The following is a 25056-nucleotide window of genomic DNA, read 5'->3' as shown; positions in this document are numbered from 1 at the left end:
GGGCTACGGAAACACACTTTGTATGAATCACTGCACTACTCCTCAAGAGACTCCAAATAACACAAAACTCATCAGCAAGACTCATCCACAACCCCGCCAAAAGGACGCACAGAATCCCCATCTCATGAAACTACACAGGCTCCCAAGTCAGGTGAGGTGCTAGTTCAAGAAGCTGGCTCATGCATACAAGGCCCTGCACAACGAAGGACCAGCATACATCAACAAATGCCTGACCTTCCACCAACTGACAACAAATCTTCGATTCGCCTCTCTCTACCTCGCCGACACCCCATGGATCCACCGAACCAACAGCAGAGGACGCGCATTCTCGAACTTAGCAGCCAAGGCATGGAACAGCCCCCCCAAACCTCAGGGCCGCACCGTCGCTCCAGCAATTCAGAAACAAACTCATGATCTGGATGTTCGAATGATCAACTTTCATGCAGGAGCCTACCTCTCAAGCGCCTCGAGACCTTCACAGATGATTTGCTGCACTTTATAAATGCTTGATAGACTGATTGGGTGGCAGTGTGCTTTACAATTGAACAGAACTGTGGAGATGGAACGTCTTAATTACAGGAATGTTATTGTACTTTAAAATGAATACATGACTCTGGAGACAGAATTTCTCCTGTTAAATGCCTACTAATGCCTGTTGTGTACCCTCAGGAGGCATCTTGCTCACCTTCTGAAAACCTGACAAAGAACCTGTCCTAGGTAAGGTAAATATTTTTGCACTAGTTATGTTAACATCTATGCATTCCTCAACCTGAAACTATGGTTTCCCACATTACAACGTATTGGGATTTTGTGCTAAAGTGCTCTAGTGCCCATTGAAGTTAGTTGACATCATTGAAAGCCATAAAGAAAATATTAAATCACTCCAGACCCTTTTATATTATGAAAGAAAACCAATTTATATGAGCTTTATTTAATTACACCGGGGGGTGGTGGGGCTTTGTGCAGCGTCTCTTTTACCTAAGAGAATTGATATGATGCAGCAACTCCAACCTTCACCTCCTGCTAATTATTTATTGCCCATCTATTTTACTTCCTCCACCTTATTAGGCTACTCGTAGTAGTTAGACACAATAGCATGGCAGTATCATATATGTGCTGATCTCTTATCTCTCCCTCTTTAACATTCATTCTCCAGACGAGCATATTTCTTAACTATTGATCTGTGCACAGAGCCCTGTAGCAGGTTCATTCCATCGGACACCGAACTGAACTGGATAAAGGTTACAATAGTTCAAGAGTGCCCTGTGTAATAATCAACTACAACAGCCCATGTTTCCTGGACTGAACTCAACTATATATAGTTTAGGTCCATGACCGCTCGAAGCGCAGCTTCGCGAGGGAAGTGATCTAAATTCTAAATTAGTTTCAATAATACAGACGAATCAGACAAAATGAATACAATTTTAATTTTACTTTGTTTTGCGCCTGCTGTTATCGCAGTAAAAATAGAAAAAGATGAAGTATCATTTGATATTATCCCTACTGAGCCAAGATCTAGATTTGCTATGCTAGACGATGTAAGAATTTTAGCCAATGGCCTCTTGCAACTGGGGCACGGTCTCAAAGACTTTGTCCACAAAACTAAGGTGCAAATTAATGATATTTTTCAGAAACTAAACATTTTTGACAAGTCTTTTGTCGACCTCGCAGTACAGACAAATGAAATCAAAGAGGATGAGGAAGAGCTGAAAAAGACAACATCGAAACTTCAAGCCAACAATGAAGAACTGAAGAATATGTCTCGAGAACTCAATTCAAAGATTGAAAACCTTTTACAAGAAAAAAAGCAACTTCAATACAAAGTTGGAGGACTGGAAGACAAGTTGACACAGTTAGTACACGAGCAACCAGAAATGCAGGAGCTAAAAGAAGTTTCTTCACTGAAAGTAAGTATACTGAGAAAGATTAAAGACTAGACCTTATTTTACATGCGAGTAACTGACTTATTTCCCCATATGTGCATTTCAATATGAAAAGTTTGAAAACAAATTTGTGATGGCAAAATAATTTATAATAGCTTGCGAAATATAATCTGAAGAAAGCAAATTGGAAACTCCCATTAGATAATCATATCATCTAACATTACATTGTTTGACTTACTGCAGCATGTTATGTTTGACAAAAAGGAGGAAAGGCTTGATTCTAGCTAAAATATGATTTCAAGCAAGCTCATAACTGATTTACGCAGATGGTTAATTTTAGTACAAATAATAGAATATGACTAGTTTAGTACTGCATGTTCAGGTGTTCCATAGAGCCGTTCATGAACGGCAGATAGTGTCTTATTAGCAAAATTAAATTAGAAAAGTTTGGAGACTGATTTAACAGGCAAGCTCAAGTGCTATACATGGTTGCTTCCTATCGACCTCATAAGCGTTAAAGCACAGCTTTTCTAAAGTAAGGAGGGGAGGTGAAAATTATAAATCAGATTCATTTGACACGCAGCAGCCTGTGGTGATGAGAGAAAGACCACATCACACATTCTTCATGTGCCAGTGAGATGCTTAACACTGACGCTATCACAAGCATGAAACTGCATGTCTTTGCACAGACCAGAAAAAGACGTCTCTGCCACTTCAATGCTTTACTGTTTCTTACACCAAGGGCACAAAGAGAACTTTGGTAGGTGGGACGGCCACAGCCACGTTAAGCTTGTCTGTCCCTTGCCAGTCCCAGGGCCAACTGCTCGACAACCCTTTCCACTACTTCTTTCACCTACTTTTACCTTATAGGTGCTATAGGGCGGAGTGGTGAATGATGACATGTGATGCTTTACAAATACTGTAAATAAGTAAAGTAGCGAGTTGTTAAACTAGAAAAGACTTAAGATGTGATGTCACAAAGTTATGGAAATGTTTAATGATGTCAACAAACAGTCATGATTCCAGAGAGTACATTGATTGTAAGAGAAATGAATGAACAGAAATAGTTTACAAGTTTTAACCATTTCGCTAAACATCACACAACCTCTATTAAAAGCGCAGCTGCAAAGCCATTCTACAAAGGCTGAATAAAAATGTAGAGTTCCTACTTTGGAGTATAAAGTCTATATGCAATACAGCTAAACCCAATTTTTCTTACTTTAAATTCATACAACTTTTTCAACACAGAATTTTGTTGAACGGCAAGACAAAAATATCAAACAACTTCTAAACATCGTCCAAGACCAGCATATGCAACTCAACCAGCAAAACCATCAAATAAGAGATCTTGAAGATAAGGTGAGCAGTTTTACCACTTTTTCACCTATTTGAGTTGGATGATTTTGTGACTGACTTATTAAGCGTCAACATACCACCTGAGTTGGAAATTCTGTTTTGTTAAACTTTACAAATTTGGGTTACAAACGACATAACTGGAGCATCCCTTTAAGAGATAGTAAATACTTACCCTTTCAAAGAAGAGTATGAACTTGCCTCGAGAAATTTTAATTTTGGTGAAACACTTTGTATGGTTCTAACATTATTGCTCATTACCGTTCAAAGAGGCATGTAGTTTCCTGACATGTTTATAATCTACATAATTGTGTAGCGATTCAAGAACATGTTTTATTTGCTCGAGTTTAACATGCAAAAACAGATATTGCAGTAGCTAAGCCTATATTCTCAGTTTTGTCGCCACACATTTCTTTTTTCAAGTGTATAATTCATCAAAGATGGTTGAAACGTTTAACAGTGCCTTCATACATATTACCCTTTTTTGTTAATCCCCAATGTCACTTCTCTGGAAGCAGTCACCTACACAGGATCATATGGTTCGGGTATTAAGAAAAACTCTATTATCTCTGTCGACAAACTTCTGTTCAAGATTATGAGAATCCTGTGAACTGTGAAAAATATAAGAAGTAGCCTTTGCAGTGTATGTTGCATTAGCAATTACATGTATATAGCGCTTTATACACTTCACAAGGCGCTGAAATGCTTTCAGCAGATAGTAGGAATGCGCCGTACATTTTGGAGCATGAACGGGAGCTCAGAGGGAAGAATATCATTTTGATTATCTGTCACAGTCAGCGGAAAAAATGTCCCTGCAGGCACCCCCTTGCCCAGCGCGTTTCTTGTTTTTGGGTGATCACTAAAAGGATACCTTGCCCTTTAAAATGGGATGCCACGCACCACTAGTGAAATCCAGTGCAGATCTACAGCTTCGACCCTACAGCAAGAGGCCAGATTACTATTTTGCGCAAAATACATTTTCAAAATACGGTTTGGAACACTAACAGTAGTTCTGGGTGTTGTTGTAGACAGACTCTGAATAAGGACTCTTCAAATCGGTAATGTAACAAAACCTCATGGGCATTTCCAAATTGTGCGATGCGTATGCTTAGAACTCATGCTCAGAGGTAGCATTCCATTAATATAGTGACCTTCGTGGCTAAGAGTAGACTGTAGGATTCCAATTAGATACTAATTGTTGCCATGCTCAGTGGCTACTCCGTGGCTCATTAGAGTTTGGTGGCCAGGCTGCCAAACCAGTGATGTGCCTCAACCTTAGCTGGAAGAGCTGGAATGCCAATTTTTTAGTTATCCGCAGTTGCAGCAAGTACTTTTCACGCCTAAATACCACCTCCCTTAATAAATTGAGTCTTTCCAAGAGAAGAAAAAAAAAGTCTGTGGTAGCAGGCTCGCCAGTACATGGCAGAGCTGTAATCCAGTTTCAGAGTCGAGAAGATAAAAATCTAAAGCGGGAATCTATTCCACAGACTTACATAACAACTGTCCCTAACTTGCTAAGATTTCTCCCATTGCGTGGGGATCATCAAACCATGTTCTGTGTCGGATAACGATGGTTTAAATGGCGCTCCAATACAGAACGGATATAAGCAGAAACGCCATTAGTGGCCCCTCCCTAAATGAAGCAACCTATCCAAAGGCATGTACATTGGCGTCAGGTCCAGACAATGGGTATTCCAAAATACACAGCTGGCATTGGCTCCAGTATTAGGAACACCGTCTCCTCCCACCACACTCTACAAGGGTGGCAGTACCAAGCGGAGGACAAAAGGGATATCTGCCATTTTTGGTGGAAGTCCAGTTCACACTGTCTGCAAAAAGAGGCTCTAAGTGGCTGTGAAGTGTTAGGCATATGAGTCAGTCCGTACCGTCTTTCTTAGAGGCTTTGAGCTTCCATAAACTACACTGTTTGCCCCACGTGTAGCATGGCTTACAGAGAGGATGCCATCTGGAAAGTAGAGGCTAACAGCACAAGGAGGAAAAGGGCAAACGCAACAAAAAAAACTCTATTGTGCTGTGCCACAATTATAGGACTGCAAACACAACAATGATGGACAGAATGTGGATCAATGTCACACATTCACCCCAGTCCAAAGATCTGGGCCCAAATCCATCGTTTTTCCACTCCACACCACCCTGGGTTAGACAATGGCATATCGCCATTGTCTAACCCAGGGTGGTGTGGAGTGGAAAAACGATGGATTTGGGCCCAGATCCTTGGACTGGGGTGAATGTGTGACATTGATCCACATTCTGTCCATCATTGTTGTGTTTACAATTATAGGACAGTACTTGTATGGCTGAAGATTTGGATTTGGCTAGGAACATGACTGTAGCACTGCTGGAAATAGCAGGACTTGGGCAGACCTATAGTAAGACAGGGATCTTTATATACTGGTATTACAAGAAGAGACTGGCATATGAACATAAACCACCTGACAGGAAGGGGCTGGCACCAGAAACGGATATACTGAAAAGATGTTGATGTATGGAAGCCCTCTTGTCAGGGGTTGGTGGCCAGCTTGGAATGGAGTTTTACTAGATTCCTAGTTACAACTGTATCCACTGCTTGTACCAGGGTCACTGGAACCCACTAGCTCCATTATACAGAGGACCTAACCAGAAATTTCCTGCTACACACTGCAATATAAAATATTTCAACTCAAGATGGGAAATTAACAGCATCACAAAAAAATATTACTTATTCACTGGCACAATGCCCCATTACTAAAGAAATATATTACAGATATTATTCAGTAAGTGCTGAAAGGAGAAAAACAACTTTGATTGTCGGCCCAGGGTCTTAATCCTAAAAGGATTTTTCTTGTCGGCGTCTGTGGACTGACTGAGAAGCATTCCAAAATGTGGGAAAAGTGGCAAAAAGTTAAAAGTTGCTTCATAGAGGCTCTCCCCTGAGATGATTTTAAGGAACTTTAATTATGTTGGCAAGACGAACATCAACCAGTGAGCGATTCCATGTTCTACTTACACATGCGCCCTATGCCTATTCAGCATAGTTTACTTAGAAGCACTACTCTCTGCTGTAGACTCACTATGTCGGCATGTTGATCTTGAAGAGATATTGCTGGTATGACTGAGAAAGCTGTGGCTAAACATGGCTGCCAATATTCCCTGCTATAGGATAGGATGAGAGCATTCAATAGAATTGCCAACAGCAAAATGCCTAGCCCTTGCTACACCATTGTGCTGTACAAAGTGTAAAACCCATGGGAATCTGCTGGCCTGAGGAAGGGCAAGAGAGACTCCCATGCAAATAACAAAATTCCAGATTGTTTAACCATGCATTAGTGACCTTTTTGTGTACATTGAGGTCTTCCAGTGCACACTGGACTAGTAGAGCCATCAAAGGCTTCCTATATTACAAACCCTGCAGTTAGATAAAGTTTCATAAAGAGTAATCTATATTCAACTTGCTGGCCATGATTAAGTGAAAGGCTACGCAATATAGATTTATGATTTTTTTTTCAGAAACAAACCATTCTTTAAAGCCTTGTTACAGTGGATATCATAAAGAAACGGATCAACAAACACATTAATTCCTTGTATGTGTACTTGATAAATAAGATATCAAGAAACATGCTTTTCTACTTCATTCATAGTCTAAACTATATGTGTTAATCTGGCATTAGTGATTCAAAAGAAGACACTCACTATACTTGTACTGTTTACGTAGTTACAGTCTATGGTCTGAAATGATAGGCTCAGTACAGCAGAGATTAGTTATTGTAACCAAGGAAAACAAATAAATAATGTACCACCCTAAGATACAGCTATCAAGCTTACTAATGTTTTTCACATATTATTGCAGGTTGATAAATTCAAATTCCAAAAATCACCTATCAGATATTAGTCTTGAAAGCTTGGCTTGGAAGTAGAGCTTTGTCCTATGCAGCTAATCAATTCCAGAACTCAATAGCCCGCCTTCTGCAAAAATATATCTAACTATCTTTTCCTAGGGCCATTAAACGTGTGTCTATTATCTTTATGACACAACATCATATTCAATCTGGTAGCTGATTATGAATATACATATTTATATGCCATTTGTCTGGTGGATCATGCTGTACTGGTCCTCGTTTCCTATTCCTTTATAAGTATTATTCAGAAGGATACATTAAAAATGCACTGTATATATCACTACAAACTGGATTGTTAACCTATGTTCATTGTGCATAAACACCTTTCATTACAGCTAAGCAGTTCTGGCTTTCAAGAAAGCATGAAGAATTCACTGACTATCAGACACATGAACCAAAAGTTACTGCCCTCCCACTTGAAAAACTCAACAACTGAAAATCTTGAGCAGGCTGGTAAGTGAAACCTATGACAGAGCACATACTGTGGCTTTGAAAGGGTGAACAACCGTTACAACGCAACTATTACAACGGACTACTTTTACAACGCAACTTTTACAACGCAGGATCCATTACAACGAACTACCATTACAACGCATTTTTTTACATCGCAGATGCCTTTACAACGCATGCCATTACAACGTAAGTATTGGTAAGTATATACTTATATTAAAAATGTTATAGGTTTGGGTTTTTGAGTACAGGGGTATTTTTAGGGTTCAGGGCTAAGCTTGGGTTTTTGGGTAAAGGGTTTTTTTAGGGTTCAGGGCTAGGTTTGGGTTTTTGGATAAAGGGGTATTTTTAGGGTTCAGGGCTAGGTTTGGGTTTTTGGGTAAAGGGGTATTTTTAGTGTTCAGTGCTAGGTTTGGGTTTTTGGGTAAAGGGGTATTTTTAGGGTTCAGGGCTAAGTTTGGGTTTTTGGGTAAAGGGGTATTTTTAGGGTTCAGGGCTAGGTTTGGGTTTTTGGGTAAAGGGGTATTTTTAGGGTTCAGGGCTAGGTTTGGGTTTTTGGGTAAAGGGGTATTTTTAGGGTTCAGGGCTAGGTTTGGGTTTTTGGGTACAGGGGTATGTTTAGGGTTCAGGGCTAGGTTTGGGTTTTTGGGTAAAGGGGTATGTTTAGGGTTCAGGGCTAGGTTTGGGTTTTTGGGTAAAGGGGTATTTTTAGGGTTCAGGGCTAGGTTTGGGTTTTTGGGTAAAGGGGTATTTTTAGGGTTCAGGGCTAAGTTTGGGTTTTTGGGTAAAGGGGTATTTTTAGGGTTCAGGGCTAGGTTTGGGTTTTTGGGTAAGGGGTATTTTTAGGGTTCAGGGCTAGGTTTGGGTTTTTGGGTAAAGGGGTATTTTTAGGGTTCAGGGCTAGGTTTGGGTTTTGGGGTAAAGGGGTATTTTTAGGGTTCAGGGCTAGGTTTGGGTTTTTGGGTACAGGGTTATTTTTAGGGTTCAGGAGTGTGTTTGGATTTTTGGGTAAAGGGGTATTTTTAGGGTTCAGGGCTAGGTTTGGGTTTTTGGGTAAAGGGGTATTTTTAGGGTTCAGGGCTAGGTTTGGGTTTTGGGGTACAGGGGTATTTTTAGGGTTCAAGGCTAGGTTTGGTTTTTAAATAAAATTAAATTAAATTAAATTATATTAATTTTAATTACTTACATTTTTAAAAATAACATACTTACCAATACTTACGTTGTAATGGTATGCGTTGTAAAGGTATCTGCGATGTAAAAAAATGCGTTGTAATGGTAGTTCGTTGTAATGGATCCTGCGTTGTAAAAATTGCGTTGTAAAGGTATGCGTGCTAAAAGTATGCGTTGTAAAGTCATACATCCCTTTGAAAGTACTGTATTATTAGTTATCAACTATCATCTGGGTAAGACAATTTATGTCCTGTTAACCTTGGCTCTGTAATGTGATCCTTGGCCCCTCGGCGTAGTCAAACACAAAATATGCTGGGCAGGTAAGCACCAATGGGAGGACAAAGGCATAGGGACCCCTGGTGTAAAGAGCAAAAAGCTAGAGTACGGCTTTTCCAGAAGAAGAGGGCTAGAAACAGGCCCGTAGAACCAAGCATTTATTATATCGAAACAATAGCAGTAGGATGGATGACAGTCTCAAGAAGGAGAGATATTTTGGCTAGAAAATTCACTCCCGTGGAGGTAATGGCCACACCTACAGATATCCTGGAAACCCATTCAAGTCAAAGGGCAAAGCGCTTTGAAGCGGTTCTGGGAAGCTTGAGAGCTACATAGCTACATGGAAATACTAAACAACATAGTGAACGGCTTTGGAGTGAGCCTTATGATTTCGTTCAATCAAAGCCTACATAAAAGCAGGATATTTCATAACAAAAGAACTATCATATTTATTTTTGTAGGCTTAGCGACATTATATTGGGGATCAAATGAGGGGGGCAGCTTGAACTAATAACACTGATTTCCAGTCTGGAAGAAGTGCAGCAGGACACCTGCTTTTATGGAGCAGAGTTTAAAGAAGTATTCATTTTTCAAGTGGACTAATTTACTTCTACATTTCACCTTTACAGAACCTCCGTCAGACTGCAGTGACATTTATAACGACGGCGTAAGGTCCAGCGGCATTTTCACTATCAAACCGAATGGGTCCGAAGCATTTGAAGCATACTGCGAAATGGCGTCTGGTAAGAAGGTTTTCTTTGATTATCGCAAAGGAACAAACAGAAAGTAACGTTATCTTCGTGGCACTAGAAACCCATTTCCCGTCTGTCAATCATCAGTTGCTAAAAGCAGCACTACATGTTAAAAGCCGGACAGACAGACAAGACTACCGTCGCCCGTGAACACAAGGGTCTAAACTAGAGCAAGATACGTATTACGTTTGACAACGCGCGATCCTTTGAACATTCAACTGAAAGCAAACTGTCAACAAGAGACCAATTTCATAGTATTTATATCACATTAAGATCCATTTGCATAGGACTCTATTAGTACAGGTTTAGTCTCCAAGAAACTTCAATTGAGACCGTCGTCAGATAAGAAAGTTTCCTAACAAATGTCAAGACCGAATAATGATATTTATTTATTTAGTATTATATAGCAATAGCTGGACCCGAAGGTATCAGAGCGCTTTACAAGAAATGTAATAGACAGATTCAAGGTTGACATAATATATCCAGGAGGAGAAAAAAACAGTGCAACATTATATAAATCAAAAAGTAACACATAGTACAAGGTTATCCCTCTTAGGCACCGATGATAGATTAAAAACGCCACATTGGGTCAGGTGACTGTTTTTGTTAGAGCTTGTGGTTGCTTCTCGGTTTATCTTGTTTAATTGGCATCCTGTTCGGGGGGGGGGGGTCAGAACGGGTTGTACAATTTAATTTAGACCATTATAAAGGCTGATTTGCATATATGTTATCTTTGGAGTGGTACAGTGGGTAAAAACCATGCAATGAAATGCGGCCCAAAAGACTCCTAGTGTTAGAGACTTTTTTGCAAGCATCACCTCAACATCTTAGTATTTTCCTCAGGTAACATTACTTAAACCAGGAGGCAACATGCCTTAATAGCTTTCCTGACATACATGTGGGACTGGGTTGCCACATGTTGAAGCTGGCAGGAAATTCTACTGGCAGGTTTGAAAAAACATGCATTCACCTGCACAGCTTGAGCAATGCTCTCATTCTGAAAACAGGAGAAAGTGCTCTTTAGGTGGAAATGTTGCCAAAGCTGAACCGACTGCAAAACATTTCAAGCAAGAGTCCAACTGAGCTCGTAGGGCAGAGAAGAGTAGGGGTTTTAGAGCAGTGTCAGGCTGGGCTGGTTAGATAGGGTTGAGGCGATAATCCCGTGACACTGGCATGATACCAAAGTGAAAGATTATGTGGCAGATGCCAAGACTTTCCATGAAGGTCACCGAGCAATAAAGCCCAGTCAGCGGCATGATCAGACAGAGCAGAGGCTAGAGTCTAGACAGACTAGCAACAACACAGACAGAGAAGGAAAGCACGAACAGAGAGAGACAAATATGAAAAACTCAAAACACATCAAACCACAATGGCATCACTGGGCAGGCAGTGGTTGAAGCCAGCTTCCCAAACATGGTCCTCTAGATGGGCCAGATGTAATTTTGCTACTTCTAAATGTCAGTCCAAGAAGGAAATAATCTGGAAAGTCTCTACCACCTGGGGGTGGAAAAAAAGGCGCCACTGGTCCGCTCTAAAGCCACTACAATATTCCCGATTCTCTACTCCATCGCCCAACAAATGTCATCAAAAACCCTACCAAGAGCTAGTGGTTTGTTGCTGAATGAACACTACTTTAGCTAAAGAATGTTAAAATCCGTCTTTGATGTGTGAAATTACTCTCAGGCATTTTAATGAAGGTTATTCCACTTTACTTATAAAAATATTTTTTCGACTTTGCCTTTCTGACTCCATTTCATCCCGTTTCTCTTGAGATTCTTTTATTTTAATGAGTATTCTCATTCTCTTCCTGTCCTACCTCCAATAGTTAACTTTTTATTCTAAAACTTTTCACTTGTTTTCTCATCCCTTTCTTGGGCTAGCATCCAAAGTAAATGGACTTTATAATTAAGTTATTGTATAATTAAGCATTTAATTATGTTGGTGTACCTCTATTGATCATTTAATACATCGTATAGATGCCCTATCTATCCCCGAATAGTAGTCAAAGCATTTACTTCGACTTCCACAACAATGGCATATCGGTCCCGATTAAGCACCATCGGGTACCGAGCAAACTGTCCTCTTGACTGCTAGCACTGGTAGTTGACTTGTACATGCTACCGCTGTATGAGCGAGGGTCATTAGTCAAGATGAAGAATGGCCTCTTCTTTGCTTGTATTGGGCCTAAGGCAGCCTTTCTACCCCCATAGGATGGCAAGTTCACATGCCTTGGTAATTTGGGATGATTTATCATTTTATCGAGTCGCATGTGACACACCTAACACAACTGTGTGTTTATGTGTATTTACATGTATGTCTGTATATGTGTTACATGTATAAGCAACTAGTATCTCAAAAGCCATGTAAAGTCCTGTAAATCTGTGACATTTGCAGCGAATCAGGAGTAATCTTGTACTTCTTTGACCATTCCGAAAAAGATGGAAATTTACTTCAAATGTAGGTGTAAGCGGGGACACTTCTGAGAACCGGGCCTTGGGTGTACAAAAAAATATGCACAACAACGCGATGGAAGGAATGCTTGAATCAGTCTCAGCCACTGGAAAATGCTCTATGCCATCACTGTTTTCTAGATTTCAGTATGTCACCATAAGCGGGACGGGTATGTCCAGACATGAGACCAGTGCACACTGTGCCACTGGAGCCTTACCTGTCTGATGAGCCAAAATCAGGGCGAAATCGGTCCTTGGTTGCTCATGTCTGGTTCAGGGAGGAACTGGCAGTTCGGGCTGGACGGTTCCCACTGAAGCAGGATCAAGGCTGATTTACATATGACTGGGTCCAAACTAAGGTGGCATGGTGTGCAAAATAATGATGGACTGGGATGCAGCCCAAGTAATTATCAGTGACCAAGATTGATAAAATCCATTCATCACTTTTTTGTACACTTCTTGGATGTACAGCATCAGTTGTGGCATCAAACAGGCGCAATAGTACGATTCTGCTTTTACCGCATTTAGCAATTTTGCATTCTGCTAAACTTTTCAGCTTCTATTTGACAATTCTATAATGGCTGCACTGGGACCATTCAAAGGAGACCCTGCTAAAGTGCTGCACTGCATCTTTTTCATCGTAACTCTGATCTTGCCACATACTAAACACGATTAAGAGGTTGTGGTTGCGTCCCAAGTAAGGCCATTCTTTGCCGGCGGAGGGTAGAGGCGACAGAGACTTAGATATTTTCTATATTCTGGGTCCCTGAGCGGTCATCAGGAAGGTGAGGAAGATTTGAGGGACCTGAGTGAGGAGCAGAACTAAGCAGCAACAGTGACCTTCCTTTTTAGGATTCGAACCAGGCAGTGGCCCAGAGACCATTGCTTGTTTTCCACCATGTGCTCTCAAACATTATTTGTTTAAAGCATCACCTATCCATTTAATAGGCACGGATTGTTTTTAAAAATCAACCATTGGCAAAACCAATAAGTCTCGTCTACATTTTGAGTCCTGACTAAAACAGTCTGCTGCAGTGTCTGGATAAGATAAGATAAGGAATTTAAAGTGTTTTGATAATGCTCCTCGGGGTGGAGGCACAGCTTACTCTATCTATATGTTAAAGAACTGGTAACAATAGGTAACTAACATCTGTACAGTCAAGCCAGACCTAAAAAAAATTCCATGTGAGAAAGCAAATGCAAGGATAGTGGACTACTGCTTCACCCAGGCAACCATTCCTGGATTGCAACCATTTGCAGAAAGCTGCACGTTGCCTTTAGGCTGGCTATTTTACAAACCCCTGAAAATGTGCAATTTACTATAGCTCAGGTAGCAAATTGCATACCAATCAACAAATCAGTCAGTCCGTAACTTGCACATCTAGGTTTGAAAATGGGTCCTAGTACATCAGCACACAATTCCTAATCAAAAAGTTAAGAAGTGTGACAGACCTTTTGCGACAAACAAATCAATAATCCACATGACGTTGTACAGAAAACCAGCTAGCAACAAATTTCTGAACCTTGAATCATGAGTGAGGGGTCAGGGCCGGGCAGTTGAGGGAACATCTCCGAAATTTGCTTGGGTGCCTTTTCACTCAGGGACATTTAGGAACAATTCCTAGGGCTCCCAAGACAAATGGAAAGCATGCCATGTGGGGAACATCAGATGATACCCAGTGACCCACAGAGAAAATGCTGAAAGCAGCAGGGAAAGCAAAGTGCAAATGCCGAAGTCATGTAAACGAGTTGGCACCACATGTGGCAGTCTGTTGAAGTCTGGGTACATAAGCAGAGCAAGGGAGCGGTGAGCCTTCGTAGCAGCACACAGATGATACCACCAGTGGAGGAGGATTAGGGAGAGGTACAACTAAATCAACATAGTTCCCTGACAAGTATACTACATATTGTGAGGAGATAGTTCTTTACGGCAGGAGTTGACTGGTATACAAGAGTAAATGCATTGAGTGGTTCATCTATTATGACAGAGTGACTCAGGAACATGGCTCAACCAATGAGGGACTATCTACAGAGATAGGTAACTTTAAAGAATGTACAAGCCACCTACAGCAATAGGTGACTGTCAACAAGGGGACTGGCACATGGCACAGAGAAGAGTGAAAAGCCCAGTAGAAAGGGCAACTTTTCCAACCTCAAAAGGTGCCTGAGGGATCCAACATGGCGAGGAAGACAAAGTGGAACAAACAGTTTTGTACCCCTGAAGGCATTACATAGGAAAGGTAAGGAGGATTTGAAGGTGGCAGGGTTCAAGGTGAAACGACAAGAACCACACAAAAGATACAGAAGTACGCAGAGAAATATTAAAATGTTGGAAGACAAAGACGGTCACTATGTGGAAAGTGTGGCCCTTTGCTAGATAAACATTACAAAATGTAATGACTTTCATAAATCTGCAAATTCTGCCATCTATACTGAGGAAGACAGAGTGGAACACCTGGAAAAAAAATGCAGGGTATGAAAAAATTTGAGTCGTCAAAGTGACAAAGTTGAGGAAGAAGAGGGTAGAGCAACATAAAGTTGAATTTTGTAATTGAACATGCTAGGTTCGTATTATAAGCTGGGATGAATATTCGAAAGTGAATATAGTGGGACTGTGACTATAAAGAAGGATGGACCCCATAATCAGAGCTGACTCCTTTGAGAGAGTTTTCTTTCTAACGTCAGAACAACAAGTTACTTACCTTCGGTAATGCTCTTTTTGGTGGATACTCTAGGTAACCTCAGATTCCTCAATTTTAGAATATCTCCTGGAGCCATACTGGATCTGGAAGATTTTTCAGCATAGCCCCTGAATGCCAATAGGTAATGTTGTGAGGCTCTGCGTCGACCCTACTTTCCCCGGAAGTGATACTGGAGCCACACATAAGTGTCAGTTTCTTTCTTGACACTATCCGTGCCCTTGGACACAGAGTTGAAAAAAACAATTATTTGCATCATTGTGGAGATCTCTAAAACGAGACTGTTTTGAGATGGAAAAGAGTCAATGTCACAGAACTGGGCGGCGGGAGAGCGGTGAGGAATCTGCAGTTATATGGAGAATCAACCAGAAAGAGAGGTACCGATGGTAAGTAATTTGCTCTTCTGAGGGATACTTTTAACCACAAATGTATTACCTTTAGATAGATACCAAAGCAGTACCTCCTCCAGTGGTGGGTCTGATGGATGACTCAGGCCAGAAAGTCCTGCAGGAGTAAACAGCCAAAATGCCCTTCCCATTGGACCTGGCTGTCAAGGCAATAATGCCTTACTGAACATGAACACTGATGCCCACATTGCAGCCTGACAAACACCCAGGACAGGCACTCCCTTGTGCCAGCGCAGTGGTACAAACCTTGGCTCTAGTAGAATGCCCCCTCAAACCTCCTGGAGTCTGCTTCTCGGGCAAAGGGTAGCATATCTCAATGCAGAGGACTATCCACCTGGAAAATTCCTCTTTTGTACTGTTTTGTCTCTCTATGCCCCCGGGAGCCACACAAAGAGTTGATCATCCACCTTTATGTGAAAGCTCAGCATTCTTCAGAGTCTGAACAATGGAATATCATGTCCCCTTTGGAGCAACAAGGTGGAGCAAAGACAGCAGATGTGTGATGGTGTGTTCAACATGAAAGGGAGAAACCTTTGGTAGAAAGGATGCTCTAGTCCTCAGGACCAGCTTGTCCAGAAAGAAGGTGGTGTAGGGTGGCTAGACTGAGAGAGCATGAAGGTTAATGTGATGAGCTGAAGTTATTACGATGAGAAAGACTGTCTAGAGGGTCAGAAAATGTAGAGATGGCTGTACAGCAGCTGAAAAGGGTGCATATAAGAAAGGTGAAGACCAAATGAATGTCCACTGTGGCATCATGAAGGGTTTAGGAGGAAATATATGGATTAAATCTTTGAGAAATCAAATTTATACAGGTGATTTGAACAAAGATGGTTTGTCTAGTCTGTTGCTACATAAGTTCCCCCGAAGAGGTAGCCGCTGGGAAGGCAGAAGTCCATGCCTAGATGTTGCTCTCCTGCACTCTCCTGGACCAATCCGAAGCCACTAGCATGACCTGGGTGTGGGGGTCGTTTTTGGTCTTCATCAGAACTCAGGGAAGGAAAGATAGTGGTGGGAAGGCAAACAGGAGTCCTGTGCGCCACTCTCGGTGAAATGCACCTCTGAGAGACACCCTACTTGGGAACTTCAGTGATCAAAAGACAGACATTGTATTCTGGGTGGTGGCTAAGAGATCTAGCCAGGGTCCTACCCACTGAAACAGATCACACTGAGCCAACTCTGTATGTAACTGCCATATAAAGTCCGCTAGGCATCACCTGCTGTGATAGCCTGCGTTGGTGTTTAAAGATTCTGCCTAAACAGTTGGTCGTGTCCATGCACAACCGTATCACATATTTGGCTCTGTCCCGGCAATTCGAAAGGTATGTGCCAAGTTGGTGCAGCATTCCTTGGAAAGATCTTTGTGACCATGTCCCGTAATGCTTGGGAGTACCCACCCAGCAAACAGCTGGCGTTGACTGACCAAAAGGGCAGGGATTGCGGAAAAGCACATTCTCTTTTGAAATGACTATATCCTTTTTGATTCTGCCTGGGGGTGGTTGCAGAGAAAGATTTTGGATTAACCATCTTAGTAGCTGTCTGAAAAATCAGGGTTTCAGGAATAGGAAGCAGTGTCAGAGAGATGAGGTCACCTGGAGCAGGTCTATGGCGCTGTGCAGGCAGGAACAGGGTTAGCCCAAGTATCCGTACAGTCAGGCCCTCTTGAATTTGCAGTAAGTGCTTGTATGAAGCCCTCCCTGCTTGTAGGACAGTGAAGACTTTGGTTTTCACCTCAACATATGGTATCGGTAAGTCCAGGACTTCAGCTGTTCATCTTATGTCTACAGCAAATGATGTGGTCTCTACTATTGAAGGGCCAGGGGAGAACCCAACTTCGTGTCAGGGGAGGAGTCCAATCCAGAGGCCTCTTGTGGATACAAATAAAGTTTGTCGCCATCATATTGGGGGAAACTCCATCCATCACCAAAAGCTGGATGCTTCTGACCAGAGTCCAATACAAGATTGGAGAGTGACTCCTAGGCAAAGGCACTGTTTTATTAGAATCAGAATGGATTGAGGCCAGGCGAATCAGAACTGTTCCATGATGCGACTTCAGCAAGGCAGATCTGATTCAGAGCAAGGCAGATCTGATTCAGAGTCAGGCAGGATAATAGGATTGGAGTCCTCCTCCAGAGTCTGCACCATCAGGTCCAGAGTAGACGTGGCAGGAATCAGCATGGATTGTGGTGCTGGGTGTAGAGTCGTTGCAAGTCAGAGCTGAAAGCGAAGCGGGTTCGGGAAGCACAAACAGCACTGAGGGTAGACCCATCAGAGGTAGGCCGACTGGAGGTCTCTGTGGATCCGTGGTGCCATAAGGTATGCTAGAAGGAACATGCAGGGTGCTAAAGATTAGTAACAAGGCCTTTAAAGCACCTACATCGTTGCTACTTTGCAGTCTAGCCGGAATGCATCAGGATCAACTGCAGAATTAGTTCCCTGGTAGGGGACCAGGATCAAGACAGAGGGGAACCTTGACGTCTTTTCCACTTTTAAGGAGAGTGGCAAGGCTGTGATCATGCCTACTTGGACTTCTTCCAATTCTTTTTGGACTTGACTTTCCCAAAGACTTGAATCGCTACATAGACCTGCTGCAGGAGCAGCCCTGAGAGTTTTAACGAGTCCGTACCCTCAACTTTGAGTAGGTTTTACATGACTTTCTGCAGTGTTTGGCGGCTTACAGCTTGGCAATGCGATCCCAAAACACTTTAAAGTGCATTAGGGCACACATTTCACACCACTTGGAGTTTCAGCTCGAACCCAAACACCAGAGAAACCTCATGATGATCTGCACAGACATCTACTTGCCAAAGTACATGGAAGACGTAAACCCTGTAGTTTAAGGACAGGGCATGTTCCCATGCACACAGGCAAAAAATACATTGAGAAAAGCCTTGTCAACTGATTCGAAAAAGTTAGGAGCTTGGCACAAAAAGAAAGGAATTCATGTAAGCATGCATGGGTGAAGCTTATACGCGGCTCCAGTTTAAACTTCGTGATAGAACGGGGTCGAGGCAGAGCTGCACAATGCCACATATCGGCACTGAGGGGCTATGCTGAAAAATCTTCCGGATCCAAACTGCTTCCTCAGGATATTCTAAAAGTGAGAAATATGGAGTCAGAAGTACCCATCCAGAACAGAAAAAAAATCGACAACTTCAGCGCTTGCAAAATGATGAGACACAAAAAATGGCATCAGATCTTTTCTGGACACGGACATACAGTCAACTGTGTAACAGCCAGCAGACTTGGAGTTTAGTTAGACAACAAGGCCTTCACTGTCTACAAATCTTCATTCTGCCACAGCTTTTCTAGAAAATAAGAACTAGGATTGAGCGCTCTCTTTATGATATGAAGCACCCATTAATCCTTAAAATGGCCATATGATATGTTTAGTTCCTTGCAATGGATAGAGAAGTAACAGTGCTTTGGAGGCCCTTCGCTCTGAGTGAATTGGATTTTAAGGGAGATGGGTTTGCATGAATCTTTTCTCAACAACACCAGATACCTTACTTTAAACTACAAAGCCCTTCCCTCATTTCACACAGTATCCTAACAGTAATTAGCACCTTGTATGAAATACCAAGATTGTTTTAACCAATCAGAATGTGCAGAAAGTTGGCACTTAGTCCTTTTATCAGTGGGCATTCTAAATATGGCGAGTGTGAGAAGATGAGACAGAGCTGACAATAAGAGATTTTTTTGCTTACATGCTGTCAAGTGTTAATAACTGTTAATTGCCAATCCCTTTATTATGTGCTCTCGCCATTGACCTGTGTCCATAACTGTGGAATTGGATTATAATAGTGGTTTACACCCCCTATTAATGCCTTGACCAGTGCGCACGAAAACCTCCTTAGGTGTGATGTTTTTCTCCAGGAAGAGCCTTTATTTGTTTCATATGGAATTACTTTATATGCATTTTACCAGTTAATCTGTGCATTCCATTCATGTTGCGCTAAACATATTGTGATGTAGTAACAGAAATTTCAATTAAGAAATATTTTTCATTTCCATTTTACTTTTGTGTTCAGATGGTGCATGGACTGTGATTCAAAGACGCATGGACGGATCACTAGATTTCAATCAGACCTGGATAAGATACGTGAATGGCTTTGGACACCTAAATGGTAAAAGCATTTTTTTCCTCCTTACAAGTGCACAGAAACAAATACAATCTTATTTATGCAAAATACTCAACCTGTATAGGTATTGTCAATGCAAATGCTAAATATTTTCAGCAATAAACTAAACACAATTTTTATAATTCAAGTTCCATATTACATGGACACTATGGAATAACGACGTATTAACTAATCACTTTTGAATGTGTATATATTTTTCAAAGTATCTTTCCTAATAAATATATAGACACACATTCATGCTCTTGCTCAAAATGGCCATTCTTATTTTGAACACGGATTTTGAAAGGCGTGTTCTCAAACAAATAGGCACACTGCGTTCAGTAAAGAGTAAATAATGGCATGTTAGGGCTTGACCTGTGTTGTAAAACATCTACTTACCTAACTGATCTTCCTATCATTTGTAACGAATCACAGTCCAACGCACCCTGACTGCCTGACAACACCTATATTTATACTGGTTAATCATATACCATGGCCAAGAAAAACACATCATAAAACAAATAGCTGTACAGCTGAAGACAGCACCTTCTAATCAGTAGACCACTCCCATTCCCCCCGAAAGTTTAACTTGACATTGAATTTAGCTTCATGTGGATAAAATATATGTAGAATAAAGTGTTTAAGATACTTGAAAAAAAAATACAAAAAATCTAATCAGTACACAAAAACCTAAAATAGCAGAGAAACTACAAAAGGCTTCATAGTGACTTTCCTAGCATGAAATCTTACAAATAATATCAATTACATAGACAAATTTAAATATAAAGTATTTCACTGCATCAGAAAACAATTTCTGTAACTGAAGAATGTGTAAGTCTACTATTGGCTAAGGGTTCTGGACATCTATGTAAACATTTTGATTGGCATATTTAAAATTATTAGGTGTGATCAAAACTACTAACGAAACATGCTATCCATGTGCCCTTTACAGGGGAATTCTGGCTGGGACTGGAGAAGATGCATTCAATTTCCCAGCAAACTGAGCATACTTTACGGATTGAGATGGAAGACTGGAAAAATAACAAGCGTTACATCGAGTACATGTTCACTTTAGGAAACAAGGAAACAGACTATAGCCTTCACCTGTCTGAGACGTCGGGAAATATTCCAAATGCACTGACCGAGAAACAAGAAATGAGATTTAATACAGTAGACCACAAAAGTACTATCCAAGGAGATCACACTTGTCCAGAAGCCTACTCAGGTAATGTTACTCAGAGCACATATAAGGTATTGTATAGCTAAAGTTAACATAGATGAGTGCTGCATCCATAATTCCATATAGCAAGCTACAGGGTGCATACGCTACTCCAGATTCCGCGCAGAGAATCGGTGGAAGCGGGGATCAGAGTCCTCCACTGGCTCCCTGTTAAGGAAAGAATTAAATTCAAAGCCATGTGCATATCCCACCAAGCCTTTTACAGATCCGGCCCGAGATCAATAATTCACTCCTCACCCCCTACTGCCCAGGCAAACTACTCCGGTCTACGAACGCATTTCTCGCTGCAGTCCCCCAGGTCAAAAGGTCCAGAGCAGGAGGAAGGTCCTTCACGCTCAATGCTGCTAAGCTATGGAACTCCCTTCCCATCCACCTAAGATCCAACCCCTCATCTTTCCGTAAAGGGCTAAAACACTCCTCTTCAGAAACTAACCCCATCCCCTGATCCCCACTCCCTCAGAGCACTTTTCCTCACTATTAGCGCTTGGACGCCCTAGGGCAGCAGCCGCGCTCTACAAAACCCCTTTTCATTTCATTTCATTTCAAGATGATGCAAAGCAAGGGACTGGATTTCAACACTTCTGAGCAGATAGTTAGCTATATATTTTTGCTTCTACATTTTACAAATTTTATCAATAAAATGTAAACGTTTGAGCTTTAAGGAGAACTACATAGCATTTGCCAGGCTCAGTCTTAATTTATGACTCAGCTTCACATTCTCCTCCATCTTGGGGTGAATACTTGGCCACTTATCAATGTTACGTTGATAACGACGTCCATCTTAAATAGAAATGGATGGTTTTCAAACACAGTGTTTCCCATGTTCCTATCCCCAATTGATCTTTGGTGGAATTAGGGAAATAAAGGAGTCCTCAGCTGCAGAAACCTAGCAGAGGTTCAATATCGTATCAACAATCAGTTTTACATTTAGAGTTATCCCACTGGAGCACCCAAGTATTGTACAGGTAGTTCTGTACCACAGGTCAACTGTCAAGTTATCAAACCGTGAATGATAAAAGGCTTGGTTGGCCCGGACTTTGCACCTGTGAACTTTAGGATGCATACCAGTCACTGTAGTAGAAACAACTGCCCTGTTGAACATAGCATTTGGAGTGTATTAATTTTTTTATTTTTTTTGGGGTGGGGTATTCTTTCAAGGGCTCATGTATTATATTATTAAATATCAACCTACTGATTGGTTGAGATATTTTAACTGGCAAATGCACATCAAGTATGCAATTGTAGTAGTCATAGCCAGTAAAAGCAAGAAATTAACTTTTTTAGATTGTGGGTGCGATTTAATATAATACGTGTATTAGGAAAAATTGACGTTTGCTTCATTTAAATGTTAAAAATAATACAATTAATTAAAGTCAAATACCTTAAAAATGATGAACCAAAGCTTCTAAATTAACGTTATGTTATCTTTTTAAGGTGGGTGGTGGTACAAAGTATGTGGCGAAACCAACTTAAATGGAAAATATATGAAGCCAAAATCGAAAGGAAAATTTGAGAGAAGAAGAGGAATCTACTGGAAGTCTGAGAAAGGAAGACTCTACTCACTGAAGGCAACAAAAATTATGATACAGCCAACAGATTTGGAAAACTTTGACTAACTCATCGTCATCTAATATTACAATAATGAGCTGTATATAGATTTTCGTGACATGTTTTCTCATACAGGCACATTCGAACCATGAGATTTGATATCAAACCATAAAATCTCACTGCGTTGTGTTAACACCTTGAAGCACGGGGTATCCTCATTAGCAATTCCCCTACAACCTATGGTTCCAGCATGTGTTTGTTTTCAGGAACACAAAGGGCTTCTTCATATGTAGTAAGGGTCTCTAAGCACGGGGTATCCTCATTAGCAATTCCACTACAACCTATGGTTCCAGCATGTGTTTGATTCCAGGAACACAAAATGGTTCTTCATATGTGGTAAGGGTCTCTAAGCACGGGGTATCCTCTTTAGCATTTCTCCTACAACCTCTGGTTCCAGCATGAGTTTGTTTTGAGGAACACAAATAGGTTCTTCATATGTGGTCAGGGTCTCTATCTTTAAGGCAACTTTATGGACCCTGTAGGTGGTAATGTCACACACATATTCTGGAAGCACCATTTACGACCACGACATGGAAAGGAGCCAAGTAACAACTCTGTAGCAACAGTATTGCTGAGAAGTTCATGGAATTACATGAATATGTAGTAGTTACAAAGTTTATTCGCAGGTCTTAGCAAACATCTGTATTACATGCTAAAACACATCAACTTTCCCAGAATATATTGCAATCGTTTACAAAGAATCACAGTTTGAAGCATCCCAGCTGCCTGACAAAACCTATAGTTATATTAGTTAATAATATACTCCAAGTTAAAAAATAAAAACGACAAAACAGATCATTAAACAGCTAAAAGCAGCACCTTAAAATCGTGTGTTTGGACAAAATCTGAAAATATTACTGCATCTAACAGAGTCCAAAAATCACTGGGTTTTGATTTAAGGACAGATGACAAGAAATCAAAATTTCAAAGAAAGTCTTATGAGTGGGTGAATATATGAGGTTTGTGGTAAGCAAGAGTGCAGCATTGAGAGGACAAATGTAGTACAGTAAGTGAGCAGTTTGCAAAATGCGTATCTGCCTCTGGTACACAATTGGAAATGTATTTATAAGCTGGGGATTTTGAGAGAAGAGTACGGCTGGGCAAAGTTGATGACATGTCAGGCAATGCTGGGCTCAGTGTTTCGTCTTTTTGAGGTTGCTAAAAGGACTTCATGTAAAACATACACAGAAGAGAAGGTCTATGGCAAAGTCAGTCGCACTTTAACTCATGATTTTAACATTTAGAAGTTGAGGAAAGAGTAACTGAACTGAGCATCAACACAATTAAAACAACGGACTGTTGCAATAAGCTTGGAATTTGATATATTCATAAATTAATTCATGTTGGTGTCATGAATGATACTGAGTATATCAAAGCAGAATTAACTGCAACACGAAGTATTACCTGTCAATTTAAAAAAAAAATTGAATTCCAAACTTTTCCCTCCAAGTAATGCAGCCAATTACATCCAATAATTATATTTATAGCTATAAGTAAACGTTTCATAAATTGATCATTAAGAATACATTTTAATTCTGTGATCTCCTTCCCAATTCTACTATCAATTCATTTCTGAATGAACTAAGCATTTCCATTGTGGATAGACCACGACAGCTAACTTGAATAAACGGCACAATGCATTTCTAACCATCTACCAAGTAAATAGGCATAAAAGCATAGCACTGGAATTAAAATCCTATTGGGCACATTAGGTTTCCTAGTTCTATAGGTTTTGAAGCAAGGTTGCAATGAATATCCTGTCTGATGTAAAGCTATTTAGAAATGCAAGAAATGGCCAAAACAACCTGCTGAAAATTGTATCCTTCTAACTATCTTTGACATGAACACCCAAGTGGCCAGAGATGGGTGAGATTTAACAGACCACAATTAATAACATGCAGGATACACTAAAACATTACACTGGGGATTAAGAATATAGAATTGGTTTATACTGTTGTAGGATTATAGCACACTTATTTATCACATCACTTTACAGCTATTTAAGGAATGGGTAAACTGAACTTACACATTTTACATTGCAATGCTAGTAATATTTGAGTCATATTGACTTACCATTTTTTTCATTATTGTAGAACTGTACTGTAACAAGCTTTGTGACATTTTCAGATTTATAACAAAAAAAATGTGTCTTTAAGCTAGATTTTCACAGAGGAAAACTGCCTGAAATTATCATTAAAGAATAAATGCATTAACGTGCAAGAATAAACACTTTAAAACCATCTGTTAAATACGGTGGTATTTTTACTGTTGATGAACGATAGTTGTCTTTTTGGGAATTTTAGAAGTATAATGTCTGTATTGTGTGAATACTTAAAGAACACACACTACTCTATTATATAAAGAAACAGAGTTTGTCAACACTGGGTATAAAAGAAATAGCATGTATGCAGTTTTCCACATTGCAATGTCAATTGGCAAAAGAAAGCGGCGTCTACGTACCTAGAGAATATATTACATTGTTGATTCACAAAGTAACATTCCACTGATATGAATACTAAAATCAGGTAAGTCTATCAGTCAGTTTAACAATATCCACTGACAGAAATATTGAATATAAAGTAGAAGTGATCTTGTGACACATTACTCTTCTGTTCTTTTTAAGATGGCTGTTTTCCCTTCTTACCGTTAGTCTTTCATTAGCCATTAAATTCCTTCTTAAAATCCTTGATCAGCTTCCATTTTTCTATTGACTACTCGATGCCACTCCTTGTGCTCAATAGTGTCTCTTTGATT

General features: G+C 40.6%; 2 protein-coding genes across 15 annotated transcripts in view; one reads left to right on the top strand and one right to left on the bottom strand.

The window, feature by feature from the left end:
• The window catches only part of DOCK7 (dedicator of cytokinesis 7), an 870736-nt gene that overhangs the window by 453897 nt on the left and 391783 nt on the right, over positions 1-25056 (bottom strand). The window lies entirely within an intron of this gene.
• Positions 1343-24542, top strand: ANGPTL3 (angiopoietin like 3). The gene is made up of 7 exons (XM_078669425.1): positions 1343-1907; positions 3132-3242; positions 7468-7585; positions 9658-9771; positions 19365-19460; positions 20407-20679; positions 22129-24542. Exons 1-7 carry the CDS (start codon positions 1413-1415, stop codon positions 22308-22310), a joined length of 1389 nt encoding a protein of 462 aa, XP_078525551.1. The 5' UTR covers positions 1343-1412; the 3' UTR covers positions 22311-24542.

The sequence above is a fragment of the Lissotriton helveticus genome, chromosome 1_2 (assembly GCF_964261635.1).
Source record: "Lissotriton helveticus chromosome 1_2, aLisHel1.1, whole genome shotgun sequence".
Classification (NCBI taxonomy): Eukaryota; Metazoa; Chordata; class Amphibia; order Caudata; family Salamandridae; genus Lissotriton; species Lissotriton helveticus.
This window is presented reverse-complemented; position numbering and strand designations above follow the sequence as displayed.